Genomic DNA, 27,972 nt, shown 5'->3' with positions numbered 1-27,972 from the left:
AGCACAGAAAGTGGCTTTATAATTGTCAGTGCATGCTTGCCTTTGTGATTTTTTCCCCCTTTTGCAGGGTATACAAGGCTGATAACTCACTCTGACACATTCTCACACACAGGCAACCTTGCAGGCCTGCAGAGACACTTTTGTCTTGAAATTATTTCAAAGTTACAGAAAAATCACAAAGAGTACAAAGAATTCCTGTCTTTTTACCCGTGTTCACCACTTTTTACCATTTTGTCACAATTTATCATTGCTTCTCTCCACCTATATACGTATTTTTTCTGAACCATTTGAGAGTAGGTTACATAATGATTATGATTGTTTCCCACAAGGGTTTTTCCTAGAGGCACCAATCACCAGATGTTTGTACAAATTCTGGTCTCAGTGACATCCACACCTCCAAATCCTAACAATGTAATGTTACCATTTTGCAGGCATATAGGTCTGAGCTTAATGTCAGAAATGGTCCCATGCTCTGAATCCTGATGAAATCTGGTCTGTGGGGAGGAACCCCTCTCCCTCTATTGCTCATCATCCTCTGCCCCCACTGGTGGGGACAATGGGGCTGGCAACAACCCTGGACAGCTTGCACGTGGTTTCCAGCACCCCAAAGCACATTCTGAAATATTTTTCAAGTTCAGAGATGCACTACTGGCTGGTTCAGGTGTCCACAGCCCACTCTAGAGGGGACTGCAATTGTTCACCATGATGGGCCATCAGCTGACCTTGCATAAACCCTTGCCCGCTTGTACATACTGCCCATGGTTACTACACCTCCTCCAAGAGCCGAAGCCGAACTTGACTACTTAGACTAGGAAGTAATAATAACATTTTTCCTGCTGTGAACCTAAGCAATAATGAATGAGCAAGGGCAGATGACTGGTTGCATTTCTTTTACACAAGTAAGTCACAAAAACATTGAAAACCTGAGGTAAAATAAAAGTGTTTCATGGAAAGCAGATTCGGATGAACAAGCTAAAAGAACACAGCATTAGGCTAAAAGTTTAGAGTGGAGTTCTGTGAAAGCAGAAAGCAGGTATTAGGCAAATTTTGTAATCTCTAGCACCTATTCACTCACGTGATAAGCATATCTTATGTGAAAGAAAAGAGAGAAGGGATATAGCTGTACACTGACAGTTGCCAAAGAGCTTTAAGACGGGTGAGAGAAGACATCTAGTAATCAAATGCAACCTGTGATGCATGCGCTAAAGCAGCCCAGGGCTGCTAAGAGAACAAGGCACTGACGGGAAATAATGGAGTGAAGGGGCACACCTTAACAGAAACCTAGTTCATCCAGGATGGTATTCAGTTTCCAGCAGAAGGAAAATGCTCCGTATGAAGGCTCCGAATTCATAGGGAGCAGTACTTCCACAGACCTGAAACAGCTAGTGTGGCCAGAGCCCAAATGAAGTGACAGAAGAGCTAAAGATGGACTGAAGTCTGACTGGGCAGAGATTTGTAATCCATATTATGTCGGATTTTTGTTTCCTTTTAATAACTATCCTAAGAATAATAGGAAGCTACTGAAATGTCTTAAGTAGAATAAAATGAAAAGAAAAAGTTTGTAAAGATCTTTTGAATGCTACATCAAGAACGGATAGAGGCAAACAGTGGATGCAAGCAGACGTACTGTGGCAGTACAGGTGAGAGATCACGGCTGCCCAGACTGGACATAAGAAATCTTAGACAAGATTATACTGTAAAGCACAGGGGACTATATTCATTATCTTACAGTAACTTATGGTGAGAAAGAATATGAAAACGAATATACGTGTTCATGTATGACAAGCATTATGCTGTACACCGGAAACTGGCACAACATTGTAAACTGACTAGACTTCAATAAATACCTATATGTACACTTAACAAAAAGAAAAATGTTAGACAAACATTTGGTGATTGGATGAGGGGGCTGACGGAGAAAGAATCAAAAGACTTGGAAATTTTTGGCTTGAACACCTAAGAGGATGATGTGATGGTGCCACATATTAAGGTAGGTTTTCACTTGTGTTAAACTGAAAACATTTAGATGGGTTTTCACAAGACATCATGCAAAAGCAGAATGTGGAATAAAATAGCATTCTTATGTTTTAAAACTGAAGGAAAACCACAGTCATTTCATAATTTTCAAAGTATATTCCTTGATCAACCACAGCCTTGCCACAATTTCTCAAGGCCTGAGCTTACTAAAAATTGTCAATGTCAACTTTAGATTCCTGTCATTTTAAACCAGTTTCCTACTGCTATGAGGATAAACACAAACTGTAAGAATGGCCTAGAAACCTTGGCCCACACCCTCTGTCCTTTGGCTAAGCCTGCCTTCTTTTAGTTCTTAGAGTATGTCAGGCTGCCCTCTGCCTTTGGGTCTCTGCACATCTCCTTTGGTAATAACATCTATTCCTAGTTAGTATCTACTGTATGCTCTTACAGAAAATTAATACTTCTTCTCCAGAGAATTGTTTGTAAAGTTCATATATACACATATACTCACACATACCCCATGAGTACAGGGAGCATATCTGCTTTGTTCTATGACTGAATCCCTAAAAACCTACAGAACCTGCCAGGCAGGAGGCATTCCAATTTCTGTTGAACAATCAGCGAACATGGTAGCAAGGCAAACTGATGGCTAAATTCATATCTAATTCAAGTTGTGCTGGTCACTGGCAATCTTCTATCAGGCTATACAGATGTACAGCACTTTTTACCATCTCTGAAACAGCATAGAAACAAACAAACATAGCCACTTTGTGTAAAAGAACAACTAATGTAACATAAGTCTAGGAAGAGTTTCTTGTTTTTAGTAAACTAAATGCTACATAATTGCATTCTGCTGTGAAAGCATATAAGATACTTTGTAATCAGACTAAAGAACTAAAATAATCATTAAAACTGTGAGGTTTAATGCAGCTCACCTGAAATTCAGTATTTATTACACAAGAATACCCTGAACTATTTCACAAGATTTTAGCTCCACTAAAAAACCTGATTTAAAGAAAAATCAATACTGCATAGGAAAATTTCTGGATTGTTTTAAAGTGTTACTGTTTTATTTTTTCTTTTCTTGAATACACATTTGCTTTATTGGCAGTCCAGATAAACAAGTATATAAAGGAAATATTTAAATTTTTCTTTTGGCAGATGTCAAGATAAGCTGTGCAGATTAAAACGCCTCAATTTAACCTGAAATGGTTTTGAATCATACAAATTTTTAAGAAGAAAAATAAAGACTGTCCAAAGGGATTCTCCTAGCTTATAACACATTTCCAGAATAACTCTCAAAAAAAAAAAAATTCAAAAATACTCATTGACTACTTTAAAAATATGTCAATACCATATGGCTTTATGAAATAACTTCTAAAATTTATAGTTTTTATTTAAAAAGGATCCCACATTTTAAATAAACTGCTAGCAATATCATTTTCTTCACTTAAAAGTGCATATCTCTGAGGGTGGGAATACATACTTCTGAACAAATAATGATTTTTACAAATTTTTAACACACACAAAAAAATTACTTAAAATATTTTTAGGGGAGAAAGAGTTTAAGAGTTTTCACCAAGTCATCTTTAAATAGACTGCAGTAGATGACACTGTTCCTTTGTATATCATCAGAATTCTCAATGAGATGCTTTGGCAGTTTTAAGACATATCATGGTCTCTACCAAGAGACACTGACATTAAAGATGTCCGTGGAGATGGCAAGTGTCTTGATGGCTCAGTTTGAATAGACACATCACTGGACTGGTTCTCCAAATCAGAGGCAAAGGCGCTCTCTTCTCTTACATCAAGAGTTTGTTCAACTGAAGCTGTCTGGGGTAGAATATTATCTACAGTTTTGTTGGCATTATTCAAGTTGTTAAGTGTGTTAATATCACACTCCTTGCCCAGGACACTAAATTCATCTTCTATTGTAACTATATCTTTAGTTTCAAATGGTTCCAAAGAAGCCAAAAATTCATTTTGTAGAGGGTCTTGAGGACCCCTAAGGTCACATCCTGTATCCACCTTTACTTCAGAATCCTTATCACTGTCACTGTCAATGGTAATCACAACTGGGGAACGAGAAGCACTATCACCATGGTGTTTCTTGTGCTTCTTCTTATGTTTCTTCTTTTTCTTTTTATGATGTCTAGCTGTATCGGTAGCTTTCCCTTCAAAAACTATCTCTACACTTAGGCTCCGGGTCCTCCTCTTTCTCCTCTTGCGTTTTGTCTCTCTGTCTGATGATCGGCTGTCTGAAAAGCTATCACTCTCATTTTTGCAGTTTCCATCCAATTTTGATGAAGATTTTTGGTAATGACTTTCCTTCATTTTAGAAGCAAACTCACGAGATGGCTGAGCCACTTCGTTCGTACCCTCCAAATGCCGAGTTTTGTATTTTCGCTTTCCGCCAGGTTTTTCATTCCTCACCCGGTCAAGGCCTGTAGATGCAGTCTTTGATCGAGTACTAGATAGGCTCCTTGATCGATGCCTTTCATAGTAGTAATATTTCCTTTCACTGTGATTATTTTTTTTCCTAGCATTTGTTCTTTCAGAAAAGGACTGAATTCTACATTCTGGACTTGAAGATTGTCTGGAATAATGAGCTCTGGACAGAGTCCTCCTCCTGTAAGATGACTCGTAGCTATCCCGGTCCTTGTTTCTGCTATAGTAAGTATACTCCCACTTGTATCTGCTTCCATAATTATTTCTTAAATAGTAACGATCTCTATTTCTGCTCCGTGATCTTATTTTACCACGATCACTGCTACGAGATCTTGACCTGCTTGTGCTTTCACTACTTAGAGACAGAGTCTGGCTTCTTCTCGACCAACTGCTATCTCTAGTTCTTGACCTCTTTTTGTCTCTTCTACCTCTAGGTCTGCTGCTCTCCCTGCTTCTGGATCGTTTGCTCTTCATTCTTTTCTTCCCATGATGTTTTCTACGACTCTTCTGATCATGCCCACTCCTGCTCTGGGAACGTGAATCGGAACTTCTGGATCTTGCCTTCCTCTTGTGTCTGCGGGTATGTGGGGAATACACTCTGTCTCCTCTGATGGATGAGCTCAGGTCTCTGGGAGAGGACAAAGACGTAGATCGTTTCTCTTCTTTCTTCGATCTGATTCTTGTACCAGAATCACAATGCCCTTTATTTACTTGTTCGTCCTTTCCAAGCACAGAGTGTGGGGATGAACATCTACTGACATCACTATCACCAGAACTGTAAGACTGCTCTTGCTCTTGTGTCTTCACTGTCTCCATTTTTTCATAAGATCCTAACTCTTCAGAATCAGAGGACAGTTCAACAAGTTCTGGGGTCCTCTCAGCTAGTGGTTTAACAAACCCAACAATGACACAGTTATCTGAAGAAGAATCACTGTCATTATTTAGGTCCTCATTGGTCTGTACTCCTTGCATCTGAGTGGCTCTTCCTGTTACAAGTTCCTCATCTGAACTGTCAGATGTATTCAAAAGGGAAGACATGGCAGCATGTACCTGCTCTGAGCTTGAATAAGATGGTCCTGGAGTTTCATCATCCCATGGTGCCTGACTAACAGTGGCTATGTTAATATCCAGTTCTTGGGTCTCAGCTTCATCTGGAGATATTGTTATGACTGAAGAATCAGAATGGCTGCCTTCTTCATATGAAGGAGCAGGGCAGTCATAATTAGCATGCTGATCAAAGGCTGCCATATTAAACGGAGATCGAGCAAAACTGATAAATTCATGTATAAAATGCTCAGTCCGATTAAGTAAAAATGGCCTTAAATCAGACACAAATGCCTGACTTTCCAAGTCATAGCGAGTAACATTGCTCATGATGATGTGCTGGACAATATTCACTAGAGATCCATGAGCTCCAAACAGAACTGTGAGTTCACGTTTTAACCAGGGCACCAATCTATGAAGGCAAGCTGGATTTCTACGGAAAAACTCAGCAGAAATATCCCTGTAGCGTCCGCCATCTTCAATATTTCTAACTCGAGCACCAGCACGATAGAGAGTTCGCCTGAAGTTAATAATATCCTGTTCTTGAATTTTCCGCAAAGATCTTTCATCTGCAGTAGCTGGCCTCCTTACTGCAATCTGTCTCATGAAAGAAGGAATTTCACCATCTCTAGGTCTTCCTGAAATGCTTAACCCTTCAAACAGTACTCCACTATCTGGCGGAGTTGTTGTTCTTCTATTCACGGTACTACTAGGTGAATAAACAGAAGCACTTCGTTCCCTTGTCATGGTTGTCCGATAGCGGAACCGGCGAACATCAGGGGTAGCAAAAGAACCATTATACGAAGGCCTTAGGACGTACTCCTTGAAGTCGTCTTCTGCCCTCACAGAATGGAAAATAGAATCAAAGGGCTGTTTACACAGTGGACACTCAGCTTTGTTTTTTGACCACTCCTGTACACAGCGAAAACAGAACTTATGTAAACAGCGATCTAAGTAAGACACATTATCAAATCTATCCAAGCATATAGGACACTTAGAATCAGGAGATGCATCAGCTGGTACTGTCTGCTGCAATTTGCTAGTGCCAGCTTTAGGTGAAAAGTTGTCCATTTTAAATTCCTTAGCGGCTGAAGCCATTATCTGCAAAAGGGAAAAAGATACATCAGTAACCTGATAAAGGAGGAATGACTAAATCTGGAAGAAAAAAAAAAGCAAATAATGACTGTGAAACATACTGGTGAAAACAGCGGAGTAGCTCATTGTCTCTGTAACATAAAGGGGCAGTGCAGCAGCTATGCTACAGAACTTTAATACAGCACTTAAAGCACAAGCTCTGAAGTCAGATTTCCAGGGTTTGAGTCCTCGATTCCACACTAGCAGTGTGACTGTGAACTGGGTACTAGTTACTATCCTTATGCTTCAGTTTCATCCATAGATCACTGATAACAGAATCTGCCTCACAGGATTTGTGAAGATGTCAAAGAAAGAAAAAAAAAAAGCTTAGAAAAAGTGCCTAGTACATAGTAAGCTCTCAAATAGTACGTAATATTCTATTATTCTTTCAAAAAATAATTTGAGAAACATCTGACACATACAAAAAAGTAGAAAAGAAAATATACCAAGTACCCTTGTATCCACCACTCAGATTAAACAACTAACATTTTCTCATGGTTATCCCAGATCTTTTTAAATGCCCCTTTAATGTTCCCTTTCCATCCCTCTCTAGAAAACAAACAAAAATATCACAGTCCTCAGTTGGGGTTATTTCTATGGATGGTTTTACATCTTTCATACATATGTCCCAAACAGTATGGACTACTGACTTGTTTTATTTGTTCTAAGTATTATGTATGTAACTTTAAAACCAATTCTATGCCTTTTAGTGGAAGATTCTTTGACACACAAAAAACGATCTTTTAGTTAAGATTAAATGAAATAAAATGTAAAAGTACTCAAGGGCAGTGCCTGGCTTACAGCAACTGCTGAGTCAAATGTTAGTTGCTATTATTATTACTATACTACTATTATTACTACATTACTGTTACTACACTATTATATTCAGTTCATCAAACTTCTTTTACCATCCCTAAGAAGCTTTTCTTCTCCTTTTTCATTCAATCCAGTCAGCCACAAAGTATCTCGAAACCATGCTTTCAGTCCCTTCCCGTCCCTTTTCCCACAAGGATCACTAGAATCTTAAAATATTATTTTTTATTCTTTACATTTATGTTCATATTGGCCCGTAACTTACAAAATGAATTTGCCAGAGCTCAAATCTAGTATGCATTATTACATTTTGGCCTTGTTATCTTAAAAATTCCTCTTTAGCTGCCTTCTTCACTTATCAGTTTATATATATATTAAATATTAGTTTCTTCCTTTATGCTTTCCTGGGCCTATTATTCATCTTTCTCCACCTCCTCTATCACTGGAAGTCCCATCACTGGTCAACTGCTGTCTAGTCAAATAGAACTGTAATTTCCTAAACAAGAGACTCACTGGCCATACCAAGCGCTAACAAAAACAAGTAAAACTAACAAATAAAACTCACAACAAAAATTCACGACTGTGAAATATAAATATTTCATTACAGATTTCAAACTAAACTTGCTCATCTAGGGCAGCTTAGCTTTCTCAGAGCTGAACAAGTTTCTTCAAAGGTCCAACACTTCTAGGCCTGTTTTCTAGAATGGAAATATAAAACTTACCACTGCCCTTAAATAGAATAGACAATACTAATACTAACTGCATTTTTGCTAATATATTTAAACTCTGAAACCTTAATATTGCATAAATTTCTCAGCATTTCCCCTTACTTCTAATATTTTTAAATTCTCTATAGAAAAAAAAAAAAAACCCTAAAAGTAAAAACCTCTAGGATAAGAGTGCGTGTGCATTAGGGGGAGGAGTGAAGAGTGGAGAGGGCACTAGAGAGGTTATCAGATCTGGATCCAACACCAGGCTTCATCTGAAACTAACTCTGTGAAGTGGAGAAATCCATATTAACTCTGGATTTCAGTTTACTCTTCTGTATAAGAAAGGGATTACTAGACTTTAAAAAAGACTGATGAATTTCAAGATGATACATTTTATCTTAATTTGCTTCTTTAGAATAGAGAATTCTAGTGTTTACTAAACATTTCCAGTTTACATAAAAATCACAACCCAGAACGAATTTATTAAAGAAACGATTTGGTAGTAAACTGGAAGTTTAAACTAAAAATAAAATCTCAACTAATTATAATTTTTTAAAAATGGAATCTTAGTCCTCTGATTTCCTAGTGTTAGAAGCCTGTTATAAGCACTCTGACAGCTCAAGTCTAAAGAATGACAAGTGATGCCATCTATAGTAGACCAAAAGAACAAATTAATTTATTAGTTCTGTTTTGTATTGCTACACAGGAATATCTTTAGCTACAAAGAATAGTATTCTTCAGAAACATCAATTGCAATGAATGTAAATCATTAAATAAGAGATTTACTCTTTCAAAATCATCACTAAATTCTAAAATTAAAATGTGCTAAATCAAATGAAGTAGAACTACCATATGATCCAGCAATTCCACACCTATCTAAACAAGAGAAACAAAAATATGCCCACACATAAACTTGTAAGTGAACACTCACAGCAGCATTCGTCATAATAGCTTAAAAGTGGAAATAACCCAAATGTCCATCAACTGATGAATGTGGTATATCCATATAGTGGAATATTTGACAAACAGAACAAAGTACTGATACACGCTACAACATGAATGAACCTTGTCATTACACTAAATGAAAAAAGTCAATCACAAAAGACCACATGTATGCCATTTTATATGAAATGTACAGAATAGGCAAATCCATAGATAGAAAGTAGATTGGTGGTTGCTGGGGAGGGGAGAGGGATAATAAGGTTACTTCCTAGGATGAGGAAAACATTCAATTAGATTACAGATGCACAACTCTGTAAATATACTAAAACTCATTGTATTATACACTTTAAAGAAGTGAACTTTATAGATGGAATATAAATTATATCTCAACAAAGAAAGTTGTTTAAAAAATACAAATTAAAGCATATAACAGAGATGGAGAGGAGACAGATTTAAGATTTGGAGGTCTGCAGTTCTGGGTGAGGTAGCAAAGGTGGACCTGATGTTAGATTTAGTGCTTCAGGTTCCAGAAGAAATCTGTGATACATTTCCTCTACCCCTTGCACTCTAGGAATTAGGACTTTAATTTCCTCACAGGGGAGATTAATCAGTTCTGAACCTTTTTCCTCAACTGCCTCCCAAATTTTAAACAAAGTTTACCATCTTTGGGATAAACTGATTAAACAAAACCTTTCCTGCTCCAAATATTCAAATGTGTTGACTTTAACAAAGATAAGAACCCTTCGTATCACATTTTGGGAGAATTTCATATAATCAATAAGCATCCACATCTAGAGAAAATGAATGAGGGGCAGGTAAGAGCCAATAGAGTCTAAACTAGACCACAGACTGGACATTTAAAAAACTGCACAGTGATACAAACAAAGCAGGAATACTCTGCAAAATCAAATATTTAATAAAGCCAAACTTCCTATAAAAGCTAACTTTTATGGCATTCCTTAAACTATCACTGCATATACAATTTAATCAATGGCTGATTACATCTGACAGAATGATGTTAAATTTTAATGCAGAGCCAGGGCTGGAAATCAAAACCACTTATAAGTGGTGTGATCTGGAGGAAATTATTTAATTTCTCAAAACTTTAAATTTTCTTAATTCTAAAATGGGTTAAGCAACAGTACCCACCTGAAAAGGTTGTGTGAAGGGGTACACTCTATGTAAACACTTAGTATAGTGCTTGCTATGCAGTAAAAACTTAATACTGTATGTTATGTGAAAATAAAGTTAACTGTGGTCATTTCCATCACTCATAACTGATTATAAATGCCCAGAAAGATAAGAATCTAGAACAACTAAATGATCTTCATATTACTATCAGTATTGTACTCAATATATCTAAGCAAAGTGGATAAGAAGGGTTCAGAAGTGGATAAGCTAGCAACACAATTCCCCCAAGTATTAAAAATAATCTGAGTCCTCTCTCTTGTGACCTTGAAGAAATCACTGTATCCCTCTGTGAACTACAACTTAACCACCAATTCAAAAAGATCAAACCGAAGTTACATGACTACTGACCAGATCCTACAAAATTTAATTCCAGATCCAGCAATATTTGCTTGGGAACCATTTCTCTCTAAAGCCACTCATTTCAGATAAGCACGACTGTTTCGGCTGACTGCATAGCTTTCAAAGTCACTGACTAAAAACAAAAAACCCCAGCCCTCACCGACATTAACTTAAACTTGTTCCTCTTTTTCAATTTATCTTAAATAATCTTGAAAGTTACGTACCAAAATTCTATCCACTTTTCCTATCAAATCACTATTTGCCTCATCTCAGTCCGGCCCCCTTCCACTCTACCAATCAGCGGCCCACGAGGAAAGCTGCACTGACTTGATGGATGAAGAAATTACAGGCTGGGGAGCCTAGTCCACAGAGTAGAACAGGGCACAGACAACTCCAATAGTCAAGCGATAGTCACTTCGTTTGGTTGAAAACTGCCACCTGCCAGGATCTGAGACAAGTACCGCGTGCATTACATAACTAAAACGAACAAAAATACTGTTACTCCCATTTTACAGACATACTCAGAGAGATTAGGGGAGCCGTCCAAGGTCACATCTGTGACAGTGGCGATGCCACGATTCAGACTCGAACGTTTTGTATTTTAGGCTGGTTCTCCCCTAGAGATCAAGCGCTTTCCAGTACACGGCTGGGCTCGCGCTTGCCACAGCGCTCCTCGGAAACGCAGCCCTCCTCCGCCCACCGGCTCAGATCCACAGGTGCGCGGAAGGAGCGCCAGCTCGCCGGACCCCCGGCCCGCCGGGTGGCGCCGGCCCCGCAGACCCAGACCGCAGCTCCCTCGCCCCGGGGCCTCGCTGCAGGCGGGAGCTCCGGCTCGCCCAGCTCTTCCGACCCCCGCGCCCCATTGTTCCCAATCTCACTCACCTCGGAGGATGCCGGCGCAGGCCCGGCTGGGGCGCTCGTGGCAAGCTCCCGGCGGCCCAGAAAGCTGGGTCGGTGACGGCAGGACCCGCGAAGACGAACCCGGCGACTTCTCCGCCTGCCCTCAGGAGCGGGAGCAGGGGGCGCTTCACCCTCCTCGCGAGACAGCGGAGACCCCGGCGGCTGCTGCGACCCCTGTGACGTAAAGTTCTCATTACCAATGGCAGCTCGGGGGCGGCAGCAAGAAGCGAAACCCACTCAGCGGCCCCCCGCGCGTCCAAACACAGCCCCCGCCTGCGTAGCGCATGCGCGGTAGAAGACGCCGGCCCGGAGGGCGGGGCCTAGCGCGCTTGGCCTGAGCCCCGCCCCTCCCCCCACGGGGCACCTCCCCCCCCCCGCTTCCCCTCCCGCTCCTGGAGTGGGAGCGCAGGGACCCTCCCGCCCACAAGCCACTATCTTACCATCACCCTTGTTACTGTTGATCTCTAGGGGTTACAGGGGCACCGGCTTAATGTTTTCTTCTTCTTCTTAACTTACCCGGAAGACACGCTACCTAGCTTGGTCTCCTTCAAACCTCACCAAACTCTGTGAGATGTGATTGAAATTCTCTCTGGTCCATAAAGGAACTGAGTAACTTTACCTACGGTAGCACAGTGAGGAAACAACACCGGGATTCGAACGCAATCCCAGGTCAGAGCCCTACAGTCTTCAGAGAGAGAGGGATCTACTCCCGTCGAGGATAAACAGGGATTTTATCTAAGAGAACAAGTCTTGAAAGGTTCCCCCAGATACGATTTTCCTCTTCCCTACTCCCTGAAAGCTGGATTGAAACCCTGCTGCGGTGATATGAGACGTATAGAGACAGGACGTCTGGAGCCTAACGCGGCCGTTGCCCCATTCTGCCCCTAGGCCTCAAAAGTAATCGTCCCAAACATTCTAGAGCTGAACTTGGTACAACGGCCCGCGTGCCAAACGGCGTCCTCTGGCTTAATATTTGACTGTGCTACCGTTCTAAGCTCAATAAACACTTGTTGACTGACTAGCAGGTACATTATACCTGGTAACTGGTGCCTCGCTACTTTTTGTAAGTATCACTGACATCAACAAGCTATTGCGTTCTCAAAGAATTTTTGTTTTTTGGAGAAAAGCTCAATTAACAGGAATTTGCACTATTCGTCCGCTATATAAAGCCGAGTGGTATTCCTGTTTATGTCAAAGATGAATACACGAACCTCTACCTATACTGTGGGAACACACCCGGGATAAAACAATAATTCTTCCAGCGTTAGACGCCGGTGTATTATTTAAAACGTGGATTGTTTTTCCAAATAACTTAAATGCACACGACGGTACCTTAACCCGCAATAATACTGCACTGCAACTGAAAGAAAACCGGTGACGAGTCAAGATTGTCCCCCTAAGCAGCAAAATACCCACTTTTAACATGTATTCTCGTTTCTCTCACCTTCTCCCCAAAGGCGGGATAGGCCCCCGATCACGTGACCTCGCTCCCAGCTCCGGGCGGAAGAGGCCGGCCCCGCCGGAGGGAAACGCGCCCGGACGCGAGGGGGCGGGCGCTCGCGCCCGGATGAAAGATGGCTGCCGCCGCCGCTGCCGCCGCCGCTCGGCAGCCACCGCCCCGGAGGTTACTCTAGGGCCTGCAGCTTCCGCCTGTGCTCCCGGACCGCCGCCGCTGCCTCCTTACCATGAAGCCAGTGAGTCGCAGCACCCTGGACCGGATTTACTCAGCGGTAGGTCCCGAGCCTGGCGAGGCTCCACGGGGTCGACTCCCGAGGTCTGCGGTGGAAGGCCCTCTATTTCTTCAGCGCCCAGAAACTCCAAAATCCATTCCTGAATGAAGCATTTCTCTCCCTTACCTCGACTCCGCCTCTTCCTGGAGGACACGCTCTTCCGCTTCTTACGTAAGGGAGGCTTGGTGTACTTGCCCCCGGAACGCCGTTTATCCCAGTTTGTCACTAAAATTCCCACCTTAGCAACGTACGCGGCCACCTGAGAGGGGCGGGGAGGAAGTGCCACTCACAGGTTTTTGCTTTTACTTCTCCTTTTGCATTTCTTAGTTGCTCCTCGCGGTCGTATTGCTCTCCTGGGGCTACGTCATCTATGCATCAACAGTAGCTGCCCGACGACAGCTAAAGAAGGAATACCCAGACAAGATCTTCGGGATGAGCGAAAATTTGTAATCCCTCTGGATTTAACTCCATGCAAATACAGCCCTTCACCTCATTCTTATCTGGCTCGTGTCTAGATTTAAAGTAAAATCCTTAATGCAGAGTTTCCAAGTTCACTTTGTATACAGTTCTCTAAGGGGGCTATGAATATGCTAATTTTTCAATTAAATTTGTGTTTTACATTCTCACATAACAAAGCAACCTAGATCTGACAGCCTTTCTAAAAGACTTATTTTTAAATGCCCCGGAAGGCCTTCTTTAAAGCAAAAGTGTGTGGAATTTCTGTTCTTGTATTTGTATATTGCAAGATGTCATTCTGTGCATACCTTCACAGCAGGCTAGATTAAGTCCTGTGCAAGAAAAAAACTCATGTGACTAAATACTTCTCTACATCCTATTTTCCAAATGAAGAATGCCGAGAAAAAGTAGATGATTGCTCATATTTTTTTTAGCTTGTCCAGTTTTCACTTATTGTTAAATAATTCAGAGTCTCAAATTGTACAGTGTTTGGGAAGAAAAAGAAAACACGTAAACTCAGAGTAAACTTTATTAAAGTTACTTTTCCAGAAAATATATTAAGTGTGGTAATGGAGCAACAAACTGGGGCTCGTACACCTTTGAAATTTTAAGGTAATCTTCAGTGATGTTGATCAGGAAATTCTTTCATTGGTGGAATTACTTCTCCAGTCTCCAGAATTGTATCACCCTAGAAAAACAAAGATGCATTCGTGAAAAAATCTTGTCTGCAGAGGTGGTAGTTTTACTTGATCAGACCTCATCTGGAAAATCTAGGTCAGCTCTGAGATTCACACTTTAAAAGGGACACAAGCACAATAGGAGCTGTCTAAAAGATGAGCAACGAGTCTTCAAAATCTTAAGGAATAAGTGAAAGAATAGGGGGAGTTTCACTCACACAAAATGACCAGAAAGGACATGAAAGTTGCCTTTACAAAGTGATAGAGGGATAATCTTTACTTCGCTTAGCCCAGGAAATAGGAGAAGCCCTAGAAAGAAGCTTCAGGGAAACATTTTCCCTTCATGATAAGGAGGCAATGTATTCCCAGCAACTGAATGTGTTAGGCAATCACCAGTTGAATGGTTTGGCTCAGATGTTAGACATAGAACACAAAGTTTCCCTTGGCAGCTGGTTCAGGTGTCTTTCCAAACCCAGGTACAGTGTGTGTGGCAGAATGGGCATGGGCTTTAAAGCCAGAACCAAGTAGTGAGAACCTGGAACCCTCCACTGACAAGCTGTATAATTTTAGGCAAAGTACTTAGGTTTAATTTCAGCTGTCTGTTTAAGACAGCAAATTCTGTCAGCCTGATAGCCCATGAATTGACTGCCATTCCCTGACCTGGTACTGCTCAGGACTGTAAAGCTGTATTACGTTTAAGCCATTATATATTTTGGGGAAACTTTGTTACTACAGGTAGCATTACCCTAACACAGAAATTAGTAACGAAGTAAATTAGTAACTCATGCTGCTGTAAGAAAAACTGAACCACATGGCTCAGTCATGACTTAACAGTCTGGCTGCAAGGACACTGGCATTGGAGGCTAAAAGATGGAGACAAAAAGCACTAATAACGTAGAAGCAGACTGTCTGATGAACTTGAGGTTCTAGAAGTACCTGGGAAAAAATTACAGTATATATTTAACTACTAGTGTCTGCCTTAGGAAGGTACTTTAAGAAACATAAGCTCAGGTAAGATGTGGCTGATTTGAGAGGAGAAATAAAAATGAGAATCTAAATATTCAGGGCCTTGCAATATTAGAAAATAAGATTGACTGTTTCTGGTCTCTAAACAGTTAACACTGAAGAGATTGTAAGAAACAGAAGCCCAATGAAACCCATTATACAGAGGGACTCAGCACTATGGCAATGAGATTGAAGTAAAGGTGGCCTTTGAGCCAGAGGCTGTTCCAGGGGTCCTCCACACAGCCGCCACCACGCTGAGAGGCAGTTGGTAACTGTGTGTAGAAAGCACAGATACTGGCACGGGACTGACAAGAAGCAAAAAGATTAGACTCCTCCCACCAAGCAGTTTTCTTTCCATGCCTGACAAGTGTTGTGAGAACTAGATGACCAAAGAAACCAAACCTACAGACAAGAAAAGCCTTTAAATGTTTCAGCTTAAAACAACCTCTGGCACTCGCCCTTCTGTGAGCAGGAGATAGATTTTACAGGCTGCACAACCCTGAGGAGAACGTGCTTCCCAGGACTTATTTTAGGTGTGGTCTAGGTTGACACGGAAAAGAAAGAACCCCCCTAGACGGAGCCAGGGACCAGGAAGAACCATGAACAAAGGCATTCCTTCCAGAAGCAAAATCAGTACCTGTTTAAGTAACTTCCCACACAAAAGTGTTATGAGACTTCTCAGTGTTTGACCATTGGGGTTTTAGGACCAAGTGACAGACAAGAATCCGTGATTGCTATGCTGTCCAGATTCCACCGCTGAATAACGAGCGTGTTTAGAGGGCAAAGGATACAGTTCACTTGCCATGGATCCTCAAATCTCCAAGGATACAACCTCCCAAGTATAAATCTGACAGATACTACTATGCATCATCTGCAGATCTTAGATTTAAGGATGGCTGCAGTGAGGGAATGAGTCCTTGGGATTTCTCCCTAGGAAAGGGACTTCTGTTACATGTGTAGAAAGAAGGAAGCAAAGAGCTATGTGTTGACTAGAAGGATGGACTGTGGCAGAGACTCCAGGCATGGGAGGCTGGACAATATGAAAAAGAACATAGATATCTGGGACCGTAAGAATGAGTCCTGGCCAAGAGGATTTAAAGTGAAGTGATGTAAACTACTTTCAAGCTTAGACCTTAAAATCATTCTCTGAGACAACCAGCCCTCTCTTTCCCTATAATTTTGGAAGCCTCATATTCCCGACGGCCTTACTATAATGGAATATTGTAATAATGTAATATAGTCTGTAATGTCAAAAGGAAACAAACCTTTGTTTTATTCCGCCTCTGAGACTTGGGAGTGAGTTTGTTACTGTCTATCCTATTCTAAGTTATGGACAGATGAGCATTCTTCAGGTCCTCAGGTCTGAAAGGGGTCAATGGCATCGAAACAGGAAAGAACCACAGTGGCAAAAAATAGAGACACAGGAGAGGTGCTAAGGAATCACTAGGTGGTTTTCTAAAGAGAGTCCTCCTTTTCCTTTGCACGGTAATGGCAAAATAAATAAATAACAAACAAACATGAAGAATAAATAAATAACCTAACTGGTGAAACCAGCAAAATAATTGAGATGACCAAGGCTCTGACATGCATAAATTATACATGATGAAATACAGAAGAAATCCCCTACTATTTCCTAAAGCAGAATTCCAACTGGAAGGGTTAGTCAATTTTGGTAGTTCTCCCTAAAATTCCCTTCTGTTGTAGTAGATAATGGATTGCTGTGACTATGTCATTTCATAGAAGCAAGAATCTACACTGGGTTTTCTCTTCTAACATTACAGAACTTAGAGACTGATGGGAGTTCATTATCTGTGACTAGAACTGGGACAAGAACATAACATATATTTTACCCTGCTAAACAACCACCTCAAAAACAGCCAGTAAAAATACCAACTGACTAATGAGTAATCTTTGAATGATGAGACAACTCATTTTAAATTAGGATAATAGTCCACATATTCATAATATAAATTTTTTTAAATATTTTTTATTTATTTATCATCATATTATTTAATTATTTTATTTTGGCTGGGGGGGTAGAGGGAGGTAATCAGGTTTGTTTATTTTTGGAGGTGGTACTGGGGATTAAACCCAGGACCTCATGCATGCTAAGCATGCACTTTACCAATTGAGCTACACCCTCTCCCCATAATATAAAATTTAAAACACACATTAACAGATTATAAATTCACAGAGAAGTTAATGTCTAACTGCCTTAAGAAATGATAGTTTGTAAGTAACAGAGGAATTTACTATCCTCAGGCTAGTGCCCTAAGTCCTTAACCCTACATGAAACAGGGCACCGATGAAAAACTGTTGGTGCCTTCTATTCACTTTAGGACTAGAAAGGTCACACAACAAGTTTTACAGCCAGGTTGAAAAGAAATGTGACCATCTCCCAGGTTCAACTGTATTTGCTACCTCACACTATTTCCTAGAGGCACTTAAATTTTCAGCAAGAAGAAAGGAACATTTTAGTATCATGATCACTTGGGAAAGGAGAGAGAAAAATAAGAACAAAAACCAGAGATGTTTAAGACTTACTGGGAATATTCTGGGCTTCCTTTCAACGATGGTATATGGTTTGATCTGAAATAAAAATAATGCTGTTAATGATGGTTTTAGAGTTTTTCTAAAATAAAATAGATCACACCCCAAAATTTTAACTCAAGCCCCAAACCTTTCACTGAACATCAGACTCATACATCCAACTTTTTACTCAAGATCTATACTTTATCAAACAGGCATCGCAAACTTAACCAGGTCCAACACTTAATTTCCCCAAGCCCCAAACTGTTCCCTATCTCTGTAAATGGCACTTTCACTCTCCCAGTTATGAAGGCCAAAAACCTTGACTTCTTAGCAGATCCTGCTTGGTTCCACCTTGAGATTATGTCCTGAATCCAACAGTTTCTTACCACCTTTAGTACTACCATCCTGGTCCAAGCCTCTGTCACCTTTTCACCTATTGTCTCCTGGCTCCCAGCTCATGCCCTCCTACAGTCTATTCTCCACTATGCAGGCAGAGTAGAGTAATTCTTTTCAGAGGTACCACCCCTCTGTCATTCCTCTGCTCAAAGTTTCCTAATTCTCAGAGAAAAAGCCAAAGTCCGTAATGTGATTTCTACCTTTGGCTACCTCTCTGATCTCCTCTTTTCTCTTTCTCTCTCTCTCTCTCTGCACTGTAGCTGCAGTGGGTCCTTTGTATTAGTCCAATCAGGTGGGCCTGCTTGTGCCTCAGCACCCTTATGCTTAATGATTCCTCTACCTGAAATGCTCTTCTCCAAGATGCCTGTTTAGTCCATATCTTCATTTGGTTTGTTTTTCAAATAGCACTTCCTCAAAGAAGCTTAATTAAAACAGCAGCCCCTGTCATTCTCTAGTCTTTCACCCTGCTTAACTTTTCTTCTACAGACTTATCACCTCCAATAGCATTATGTACCTCTTTATTTATCTGCCTATAGTCTCTAAGACTAAACATTTCATGAAGACTCAATCTGCCTTGTGCAGTGCTGTATCCCTGTGTTTAGAATAGTGAATTGCACACAGGAGGTACTAAATAAATATCTGTTAACTAAGTGTGCTTATTAAGCATATACATCTACACAAGATACCACACCAAAAAATTTTAAAGATTACTGGCATGATGTAAGACTCGGGCAAACTGGAACCAAAAGCTGAAGAGAAACCCTGAAAACAATGTGAAGATATTAAAATGCCTTTAACAACTTGTGGCCAGAGGAAAGAAGATACTGAAATGTCTTCAGAGAGAATGTAAAATTCAATCAGGCATAAAAGTATTAGATGAAGCAAACTGGCTGCAACGGTACTGAGGATGCAGGCCTACCCAAACCAAGTGAAAGAATGAGGTAAAAGAGAGACCTTGGGACCTCTGCTGACATAAAACCTTTAATTATGTCCGTTTCTGCTCAGGAGAAATCACCTGGAAGTAAGAATGCCTCAGACAAGCAGCCATATTAATGTCTTGAATTGTCGACCCAGTAACTGCAGCTTGTTAAATTTGCTTCTCTTAGAAGATGAATGTTTCTCCAATCCTAGAAATACTTAGTTAAATATAGATACGACAAAGTAAATTTACCCAGGGATTAAACAGGTTAATGTCAAATTTAAATAAGTTCTGAAAACACTGGGACAATCCATATATTCTGATATTTAGAGTATTTGTAATGTTTAAGATAATTAGGCTATGAATGAAAAATATTGCCCGCCATATCAGTAAACAAAGGATGCTGCGGCCATCAAGCTGCCCCCCACGTTGACGGTGATGGTGAGCCAGAGGGAATGCAGGATGGAGACAAGCAGGCGGCCACCCCCAACAGTGCCCCCTGAGGGGGCTCAGGACAGGAAAGAACAGGATACTGGCCCTAGTTAGCCAACGTGCATATCAAAGGAATAATTTCAGTAAGCCCAGACTTTTGCATCTTTCCATACCTAGAAGTGCTAAACTCATTAACTTGAGAAATCTGGTTTTCTTTAATTAATAGTAATCTTTTGATGTTCTGACTATCTGACCTGATCTTTGTTGCAAAAATTCATATATCTTATCTCTTCCCTTGTCTCTTCGGAGCAGTCCCTCAGACTGCCCACATAAAACATAACTCTCAACTTTTCGGCGGTGCATTTTTTTTCAGTCAACAAGGCTATTAAGAGATTCTAAAAGATTCGTTTTAGGATCCTAGTTAAAATACATAATTGATTCAGATTTGTGACTTTAAGTTTAAAAAGACTTTGCTTCTTAGGGTCATTAATATGCCCTATAAATACTTAAAAACCAAATATATAAAAATTATAAATGCAGTTTAAAACATTTAAGAGAATTTGATTATGCTTGTAAGCAGAATTGTTTAGGAAAGTTCAACCTGAATTGACCGAAAGCTAATAAGGACAAAGAAAGAAGACTGTTCATATTTCACTAGCTGTTTATGTAGTTTAACAGAATTTTAAAATTGAATTTAAAGAATAAACAAACAAGGTTTTTAAATTTGAAACTAACAAATTGAATATTAATTTATATTCCAGGTAACTGGAACAATTCTTTCTGCACTACACTCATGTGTTAAAAAAAAAGTTACTTTCACTGACAGAAAATAATATTTTTTCTTCTTTAGGATCTTGCATGTTAAGACAATGAAAAATAACAGAGGAGTAATGATAAGTGACCTGCGGACCTGCAGGTGAGCATGAATATAAAACTTTGTTTAAGCTCATCAACAATAGAAATGTGAACTATACTCAGACCCTTAGACATATATTTTTAGCCCCCTTTAATGGCTGCAGAAAGATTTTGTTGGTTTATGAAGTAAAACACTAACCCCCAACACTTACACTTAATTCATACTAGCCTCCACTAATCTTGTGTTTCTAACACATAGGACAGGCCATGTGCACTCAGACTTTCGCAGCCTGTGTTCCTAAACAAATTTACTTCCTCCTCATCACCCGAAAGCCCTCTTTCCAAAACCTACTAATAACTTCTGTTGTGGAAGAAGAAATTATCCTCTACCTTTCTAGGTTCTTCCAGCTAGTTTAAGGATTAAATTGACATAAGACAAATTAACAGGAGAAAATTAAACGAAAGTTTAATAATATGTACACATGGGGAGACCCCGGAGAACTCAGTCACTCACCACAACGGCCAAAATCCTAGCCTTAAAATCCACCTTCAGCTAAAGACAAAAGAGGACGTTGAGGGTAGGTGTTTGGGACTTCAAAGGAGAAATAGACAATTCACATGGAGATGGAAAGCTAGGCCATGCACAGACAGTGGGATAGAGGGGAATTTTAACAGACTTTGCTAGGTTCACCCCCATCACCATACCAAGAGTTCATACTATAGTTAACTATGGTGATGGCTCCCTTTCTGGAACAGGTCCTCTATCCACATTCCTTCAGGCAGTTAGGGGGAAGGTCAAAGTTTCTTCCTTAGTCTTTTGGGCCTTGAATGTTTTGAGCTTGAAATAATCCACACGCCAGAGACATTCTGGGGTGGCAAATTCTGCTTCCCTAAACTTTCAGGGCTACAATTTTTTAGAGTCACAAATGACTCTCAAGTTTGGTTTCATCTCCAACTTAACTTGAGCTATTTTTCCTTAAAAAGTGTCTTCTGACTTCACTCTACTTTCTTGTTCCTGCCATCTCTGCCCAAACCAGATTCTCTTCAACTAACATCTACTAATCTGCAACAGCCTCCAGCTGACTTGCCTGATGTCAGTACTTCCCTCCCTTCAATTCATCCCACATATCATTTTTTATGTTTTCCTAAATATATCACTTTATCTACTCACTCTATTTAAAAATGGAAAGCTTCGCATTGCTGACCACATAAAGTTCAACCATCTCTGCCTAGCTTTCAAGACTCTCCCTTAATTGGTCCCACCCCGCTGAGCTGAGAGTCACAGGCAACCCTGTCTTCGGGAGCTATGGCACACTTGTATCCAAATCATACCTAACTTCCAACATTACTGTAAGCTCCTTGAGGTCAGGAATTTTGTCTGTATATTCTTTCCACAGCAATAAAGGAAGAGATACTAGGCACTCCATAGTTGATGATCAAGTGGACATAATCTTCTTAATGAAGAGAACAAAGATTATGTCAGCAATCAGAATTTTAAAGAGCCCACACAATCAACAGAGAACAAGTGATGTAAGAGTGATTTTCTGAGGACCCCAGTTACTTGTTTCACCCTCCTTTCAACAGGTTAAAGGAAAGCAAACAATTGTTAGGCAGTCCCTAACTTTTGTTTTGCTTTTATCTTGAAATAATTTTAAACTTACAGAGAGTTGCAAGAATTATAAAAATAATTTTTTACTGAATCACTTGGTTAGTAAATTGCTCACTGGTTTCTCACTTTAGTGTGTATTTCCTACACATAAGGACAGTACTCTTAAAATAATCACAATATAGCCATCAAGATCAGGAAATTAACACTTCTACATGGCTACCTTCTATCTAGTCTGAAGAACTCATTCAAATTTCATCAATTGCCCCCATAACTGTTTGTAGCGCTCAGCAAATCCCCTCTAACATAACTTATTCTCCATTGTGTAGCCTCTTAAAAGTTCTGACTGCCAACGCCATCTTTGTTCTTTTGTCCACGCAGATGGTGCCTATGAACCAGGCTTGCAGTCACATGACAAGTCTCTTTGAGTCTTCACTCTGGAACAAATCTTCCATCCTTCTTTAACTTTCATGATCTTGACATTTTTGAAGGTAACAAGCCCATTATGCAGAAAAGTCCCTCAATTTGGGTTTGCCTTAAGTTTCCTCACAATGAGATTCAGCTTACACGTTTTTGGCAGGAATGGCACAAAACTGATGCTGTTTGCTTCTTACTGCATCCTGTGAAGTACTACACAACTTCAGTTTGTCCTATTATTGGTAATGTAATTTAGGTTTCTTGATTAAGGTGGTGTCTGCCAGGTTTCTCCACTACATAGTTACTCTTTTCCCCTCTGTAACAAGTAGTTGAAGATAGGTATTTGGGGATTAATTTTAGCATCTTTTGTTGTTCCCTGGCTGAAGAAAATATCGCTGATGACTCTCAAACGGTGATTTTTCTAATTCTATCATTCCTTGTCCATTTACTATTCAACAATCTACTATACAAAAAAAAAAAGCTTTCTCTTCTATCCATTAATTAAGTAATGTGTTTATTATATAAGTATGGGCTCACGGATTTGCATTTTACTTATTCAGTTGGTTATCATCTATTATTATCATTATTTATTTTGATGCTCAAATTGTCCCACTGGGAATCTTTCCAAGCTGACTCCGTGTCCTTTTGATTTACCTCCCTCATTCTTTGAACACTTCTTTACTTTCTGGCACAACAAGATCATCTTGTACATTCCCAGCCCCAACCCTGGAACTGGCCATTTCTCCAAGGAGCTCTGGATCCTTTCAGTGGAGAACTGTATTTAGAAAGTAAGACCAGGCTGCTAGATGTGCCAGTTACCACAGGGTAGCACTGCTCACAGGCCCTATCAGTGGACAGAACTGGGGAATATCCACATTTACAGCTAGATTTACTTCTGTATCTTTAATACGTATTAAAAATCATGAGGTACACCAAGACTTCCGATTCCATTCCAGTATCACAGGGCTTTCTCCCTTTATTCCATATGCATAATTCTCCAGGAGGATTCTAGGTCCCAATATCATCAACGTATGTACTTACTTAATCAATCTTCCTGTATGTAACCAATCTCCTGTCACCACCACCACCACACTCCAGCATAAATAACCTCCTCACCTCATTCGGGTTCTCACGCCTTACTCTGGGTTGCCAGGTCCATCACTGCCCCAAACCACACTTCTGCCAGATGTTCTCCTCCCCGTGCTCAGGTTCCAGTGTCCTACACCAGGCTGCTGCCCCTGCTGCTCTCCAAACAGGTGTACTCACCAACCTCTCCTCCCCCCATAGCCTCCACCCAGCAACCCGCTCAGGATCTAACACTCCTCACTGGGTACAAGGATGGTCTCCTCACTCTTCATGGGTTGCAACACTCCATGCTGGGCAACCACTCCTGCTCTCCCACTCCAGAAATGCACTCCTCCCTCACCTTGCCTGGGGATCCCTACCCTTTAAAATATGGCAACAGGCTCAGTTCAATCACCACCTGCAAGATCTCTCAGTGGAAAAAATCAAGCTTTTGGACATGCTGGATTCTAAAGAAAGTAAAAAAAAAAAAAAAAACAGACATAACAAAGGAAAAAGAAATGGTATGAAGACAAAGACAACCTTTATCTATCTTGAATTTTATCTTATACCAGATCTATGCTCAAAAAAAAGGAACAGAAATACTTTTCTCCCTTTTAACTCAGGACCCCGAGTATACACTAGTATTATTAAGTCAACTATATCTCTGATCATGTAGACACTGTTTTTATGAGGAAATGCATTTCAAGTTGTAAGCAACTATATAAAGATTAACTTTTTGAAAAACCATACTTCACTTAAGTTTCATTAAACCTTTTACCTAAAACGATTCAATGTAACTCAAAATCAGTTATAAGTGGCAGATTTTTTCCATTAAGTAGAGCAGGTATAACCACATAGGAAATAACCGTGCAAAATTAAAAATAAGTTCTGGAAAACACATACTTAAAGCATACTTACATTCACGTGATATTTGAGATAATAATGAATAATCCAGACAGGGATAAGTACATGAGTAAAAGCAAAGACACTGTGTCGGTATGCCTTATAGATCTGGGGGGGAAAAAAAAACATAAACAAAATAAATAGATATCCCATTTTTTTTTACATTTGCAAAAAAACAAATCAATGATGCAACAATGTCATGATTATTGTAACAACTCTAAATGCTACGTACTTCCTTATAGTCTTTAGCTAACCTCACGCATCCAAATATTTTCACTAAACTTAGTGCCTGCTAGGTGACATCTACAGAGTTCAGAGCAAAGGAGGCTTAAGACAAGGAAAATTTTGCAAAAGTTGTAGTAAAGTATTTATACATACAAGTTTTTTAAAGACTTCTAAAAATTCCTTATTATAAATTTGTTTAAGATAAAATAGAGTATAAATAATGAAAGAATAATTTTAATCCATTTAACCAGAGTAATCAGAACTACAGAATTTTCAAAGTCATTTCCCTAATTTATCAACTTCAGATGCCCATAATCAATACCACTTCCAGCATTCTAGGTATAAGGCAAACAACCTTGAGTACACTAATGCTGGACAAAGAATGTTTTACACACTGGGATGGGGTGTTCCAAATTCACATTGAGATGCCTTCAGACACAATATTTTTTAAAAGAAAGGCAAAGAGAGCTAAAAATGAAACTTTTCCATGGCAACCAATTTGACGGAAACAGACCTATCCTTTCAGGGAAAGGACAATCTAGATTCTAAGTGTTAATAATAGATATGATCATGGAAGAAAAAAATTAACTAAAAATAAGGTAAGACAGATTTCAACAAATGATTATTTACATCCTTACATCATTGGCTGACCAGTGGGATGTCAACTTTCAATCACGGGCTGCCAAATCAATAAGTAATGTCAGGGAGGGAGAGGAGAGTTGAATTAAGAGTTTAATTTACCACCATAAATAAGTATCCAACACCAACTTCTCAGAAAAATTTGCACTAGACTTCATAGCACAGCAAGACAGTAGACACCAATGGATTTCAATGTGAACTCCTTCAACTCCTAGCCCTATGACTACGGGTAAATCACTGAATTTTTGTAGGCCTCTATTTCCACACATTTAAAGTGAAGATTGGGAATAGTTTCTATCCTACAAGAGTAAAAAATTAAATAAAGTAACACATGTAAAACCCTCAGCAAAGTGCCAGATACAACATAAACACCCAAGTGTTACTTATATTACCACCATTATTATTAGCCAATGTCTCAAGCGATTCTGAGATACAGCATTCATCACCCATGATTACGTGATTTAAATAACCTCAAGAAAATCTCAAGAGATCCTGAAAATAAAGACAGCACCTGAGTGAGTGATTTTCTGCGAAGTCCAGGAATGGTATTTTTAAATGAAAGAGTGTGTTAAAGGTACATAGTGATAGTTTAGAAAGGGGGCTCTTGATATGACTCATTAAGCTTATCAACAGGCCCTTTTCTTTTATGGTGATTACATAGAGTCGTACTACCAGCTAGAGGCTCATTGTGCCTTCTGGTAGTTGGTTGTAGTGTTAGTTGGTCTTTAAAATCTCAAGCTCAAAATCCAGATAACCGTCTACAAATACTAAAATCACTGAATTTTAACTACACTGAGTCCTTGGCTATCATTCTAAGGGAAGATTTCCATAGTCAAACGAGAACCAAGCCTGCAGCGTCGTCCTCTAAAACCTAGACAACGATTCGCCTCCTTCTCATCACACTAGACAGCAAAAGGGCATGACAATCCCAAAGCCGTATGTGTTCCAGACTCCTGACTCCCAGCCCAGGCTCCTGGGACAGGATACAGCGTTCCCGCTAAACCCGAAATTTCGGTTGAACGTGACTGTCCCTTAGGGAACTACCGGGACATTCGGTGGCAGAGCGACTCAGTCTCTAATGTGGCTACAATGAGTAGGCGTCCCAGCAGCCAGGCTGGGGATCGCAACAGGGTGCAAGTCGGGGTCGGGGAGGGTCGTCACTCACCACGTTCTTCCAGGGGGCCCTGTCCTGCAAAAAGTTATTCCAGAATTGCTCCACAGGCCACACCCTCCGTGAGGGCAGCACCGGTTCCCGGGCGCTCAGCTCCTGGTCCTTCAGCCATCGCCTTCTCAGCTCTCGCAGCTGCTGCTGCCGCAGTTTCTCGTCGGGAGTATACCCCGACATGTCGCCACCGGTACCAAGGGAGCAGGTCACGGCGCGCCCCCGAACCAGGATCTTGTCACTTACGCGCGCACCCGCTCTGCAAAGCGACCTTGCGAGGACGCCTGGGAGCGGCGCGCCGTTATGACGTCACCGACGCTGCCTCCGAGCGGCTCCGATATACGCGCAGTGGCCGGGCAGGCGCAAAGCCCGCTCCCCCCAGCCACGGCTCTACCCGCCCGCATTACCAGCGGCGCCGGCGAGAGGACGCGGTGAGGGGCGCGTTAGTTACGGGATGAGGGCGGAAGTGACGGATAAGGGGAAGTATGAGAGGTCAGCGGACCAGAGGTTCCGCTAAGGAAGAACTGGCGTGCTGGGAGCTGGAAGGATGAGAATATGTGATTGAATGAATGTGACGTCCAAATGCAAAATTTTTCATTTGCCTCTCTCACCTTGGAATTCCTCTTCCCGTGACCTAGGGAGTCTGTGGAGACATTATATCCAAGTTTAAGTCCCAGCCGTGTCAGTGAGTGGTAAAGTGACTTTGAGCAGCTGTCTCAGTCTGTTCCTTCATCTGTAGTGCAGAAGTAAAAAGAGTCGCTTAATATTTTAGCAGAATTAGACACCTTCACATTTTGACCCAGCAATCCGTCTTCTAGAACTCTATCATAAGATAAAGTGGTAAAAATACGACAGGAATGTGCACGATTTTCCACTGCAGCACTGCTACCATAAAATACTGGAAATCACCCCAAAATTCTTCAATAAAGGGCTGGTTGAATAAATCATTGTACAATAACGCAATGAAGTGCTCTGTATACAACTGCAGTGACCTCCTGATACATACATTTTTAAGTGAAGAAAGCTAAGTGGAGAAATGTGTTTATAGTATGTTAGCTTTTATCTAAAAAAGAGGAGGGTAATAGTAATACTAAAATATACGTATGTTTGCTTAAAATTTAAAAATAATGGAAAGGAAAAGTACTGATTTTTTAAAACGTTACTTATAGGGAGAGGAAGGGAACAGGATAAGAGACAGGGATAGAAACTAAACTTCTCTAAATGTATCTTATTTAGTAGATTTGACTCTAGAACCATGTAAACATTTCATATCATTATAAAACAAATTGAATTTATAAAAAGCAGCCTCTAAAAATCAGAAGTAAAAATACATGCATCAACTGATCTGCTTGGTGGCATAACTTCAAAAACACACCATTTCAAGTAACTTTAACCATCAAATTACTGTACATCCATAGAGAGATATGCCTCAAAGACAAAAAGTACTGTCCAAAA

The 27,972-nt window shown here is 40.4% G+C and overlaps 4 protein-coding genes across 9 annotated transcripts in view; 1 reads left to right on the top strand and 3 right to left on the bottom strand.

The window, feature by feature from the left end:
• RIGI (RNA sensor RIG-I) overlaps positions 1-11,619 on the bottom strand; it is a 55,376-nt gene extending 43,757 nt beyond the window's left edge. Inside the window, exon 1 of the mRNA XM_072959266.1 lies at positions 11,481-11,619. The gene's annotated coding sequence lies outside the window, so the exon portion shown is untranslated. The remainder of the gene's footprint in view (positions 1-11,480) is intronic.
• Positions 3,026-13,335, bottom strand: TOPORS (TOP1 binding arginine/serine rich protein, E3 ubiquitin ligase). 2 transcript variants are annotated; one of them, XM_031676662.2, is made up of 3 exons: positions 13,183-13,335; positions 11,481-11,672; positions 3,026-6,570 (listed from the first exon to the last, which is right to left on the bottom strand). In XM_031676662.2, the coding sequence occupies exons 1-3, from the start codon at positions 13,183-13,185 to the stop codon at positions 3,640-3,642; spliced, it is 3,126 nt and encodes a 1,041-aa protein (XP_031532522.2). In that variant the 5' UTR covers positions 13,186-13,335; the 3' UTR covers positions 3,026-3,639. The 2 variants fall into 2 exon arrangements, with proteins under 2 accessions (XP_031532522.2, XP_072815365.1); XM_072959264.1 differs by lacking the exon at positions 13,183-13,335 and adding an exon at positions 12,915-12,938.
• On the top strand, positions 11,961-23,048 carry SMIM27 (small integral membrane protein 27). 5 transcript variants are annotated; one of them, XR_012071874.1, is made up of 5 exons: positions 11,961-12,561; positions 12,956-13,228; positions 20,496-20,561; positions 22,488-22,597; positions 22,687-23,048. XR_012071874.1 is itself a non-coding variant. In XM_031676665.2 (2 exons), exons 1-2 carry the CDS (start codon positions 13,184-13,186, stop codon positions 13,676-13,678), a joined length of 168 nt encoding a protein of 55 aa, XP_031532525.1. In that variant the 5' UTR covers positions 13,041-13,183; the 3' UTR covers positions 13,679-13,721. The 5 variants fall into 5 exon arrangements, 1 of the variants encoding a protein (XP_031532525.1); XR_012071875.1 differs by having other exon boundaries at positions 22,669-23,048; XR_012071873.1 differs by having other exon boundaries at positions 11,964-12,561; positions 22,488-23,048.
• NDUFB6 (NADH:ubiquinone oxidoreductase subunit B6) lies at positions 14,196-26,944 on the bottom strand. Its single transcript, XM_006216832.4, has 4 exons — positions 26,521-26,944; positions 24,507-24,599; positions 17,911-17,955; positions 14,196-14,372 (listed from the first exon to the last, which is right to left on the bottom strand). The coding sequence occupies exons 1-4, from the start codon at positions 26,698-26,700 to the stop codon at positions 14,304-14,306; spliced, it is 387 nt and encodes a 128-aa protein (XP_006216894.1). The 5' UTR covers positions 26,701-26,944; the 3' UTR covers positions 14,196-14,303.
• Positions 26,945-27,972: the final 1,028 nt, after the last annotated feature.

The sequence above is a fragment of the Vicugna pacos genome, chromosome 4 (genome assembly GCF_048564905.1).
Source record: "Vicugna pacos chromosome 4, VicPac4, whole genome shotgun sequence".
In the NCBI taxonomy this organism is placed as follows: Eukaryota; Metazoa; Chordata; class Mammalia; order Artiodactyla; family Camelidae; genus Vicugna; species Vicugna pacos.
The sequence above is the reverse complement of the archived record's forward strand: the minus strand, read 5'-3'. Positions and strand labels throughout refer to the sequence as shown.

What these genes read in the sequence shown, in the direction of transcription:
- SMIM27 (XM_031676665.2), top strand. Translation starts at nt 13,184, where the DNA reads ATGAAGCCAGTGAGTCGCAGCACCCTGGACCGGATTTACTCAGCG. An exon ending in TGGACCGGATTTACTCAGCG is followed by an intron (nt 13,229 to 13,555) that starts GTAGGTCCCGAG and finishes TGCATTTCTTAG; the next exon opens with TTGCTCCTCGCGGTCGTATT.
- TOPORS (XM_072959264.1), bottom strand. An exon ending in CTGCGCCGGCATCCTCCGAG is followed by an intron (nt 6,571 to 11,480) that starts GTGAGTGAGATT and finishes TCCCTTTTGCAG; the next exon opens with ATAATGGCTTCAGCCGCTAA.
- NDUFB6 (XM_006216832.4), bottom strand. Translation starts at nt 26,700, where the DNA reads ATGTCGGGGTATACTCCCGACGAGAAACTGCGGCAGCAGCAGCTGCGA. An exon ending in GGGCCCCCTGGAAGAACGTG is followed by an intron (nt 24,600 to 26,520) that starts GTGAGTGACGAC and finishes TTTCCCCCCCAG; the next exon opens with ATCTATAAGGCATACCGACA. An exon ending in ATCTCAAATATCACGTGAAT is followed by an intron (nt 17,956 to 24,506) that starts GTAAGTATGCTT and finishes TTTTTATTTCAG; the next exon opens with ATCAAACCATATACCATCGT.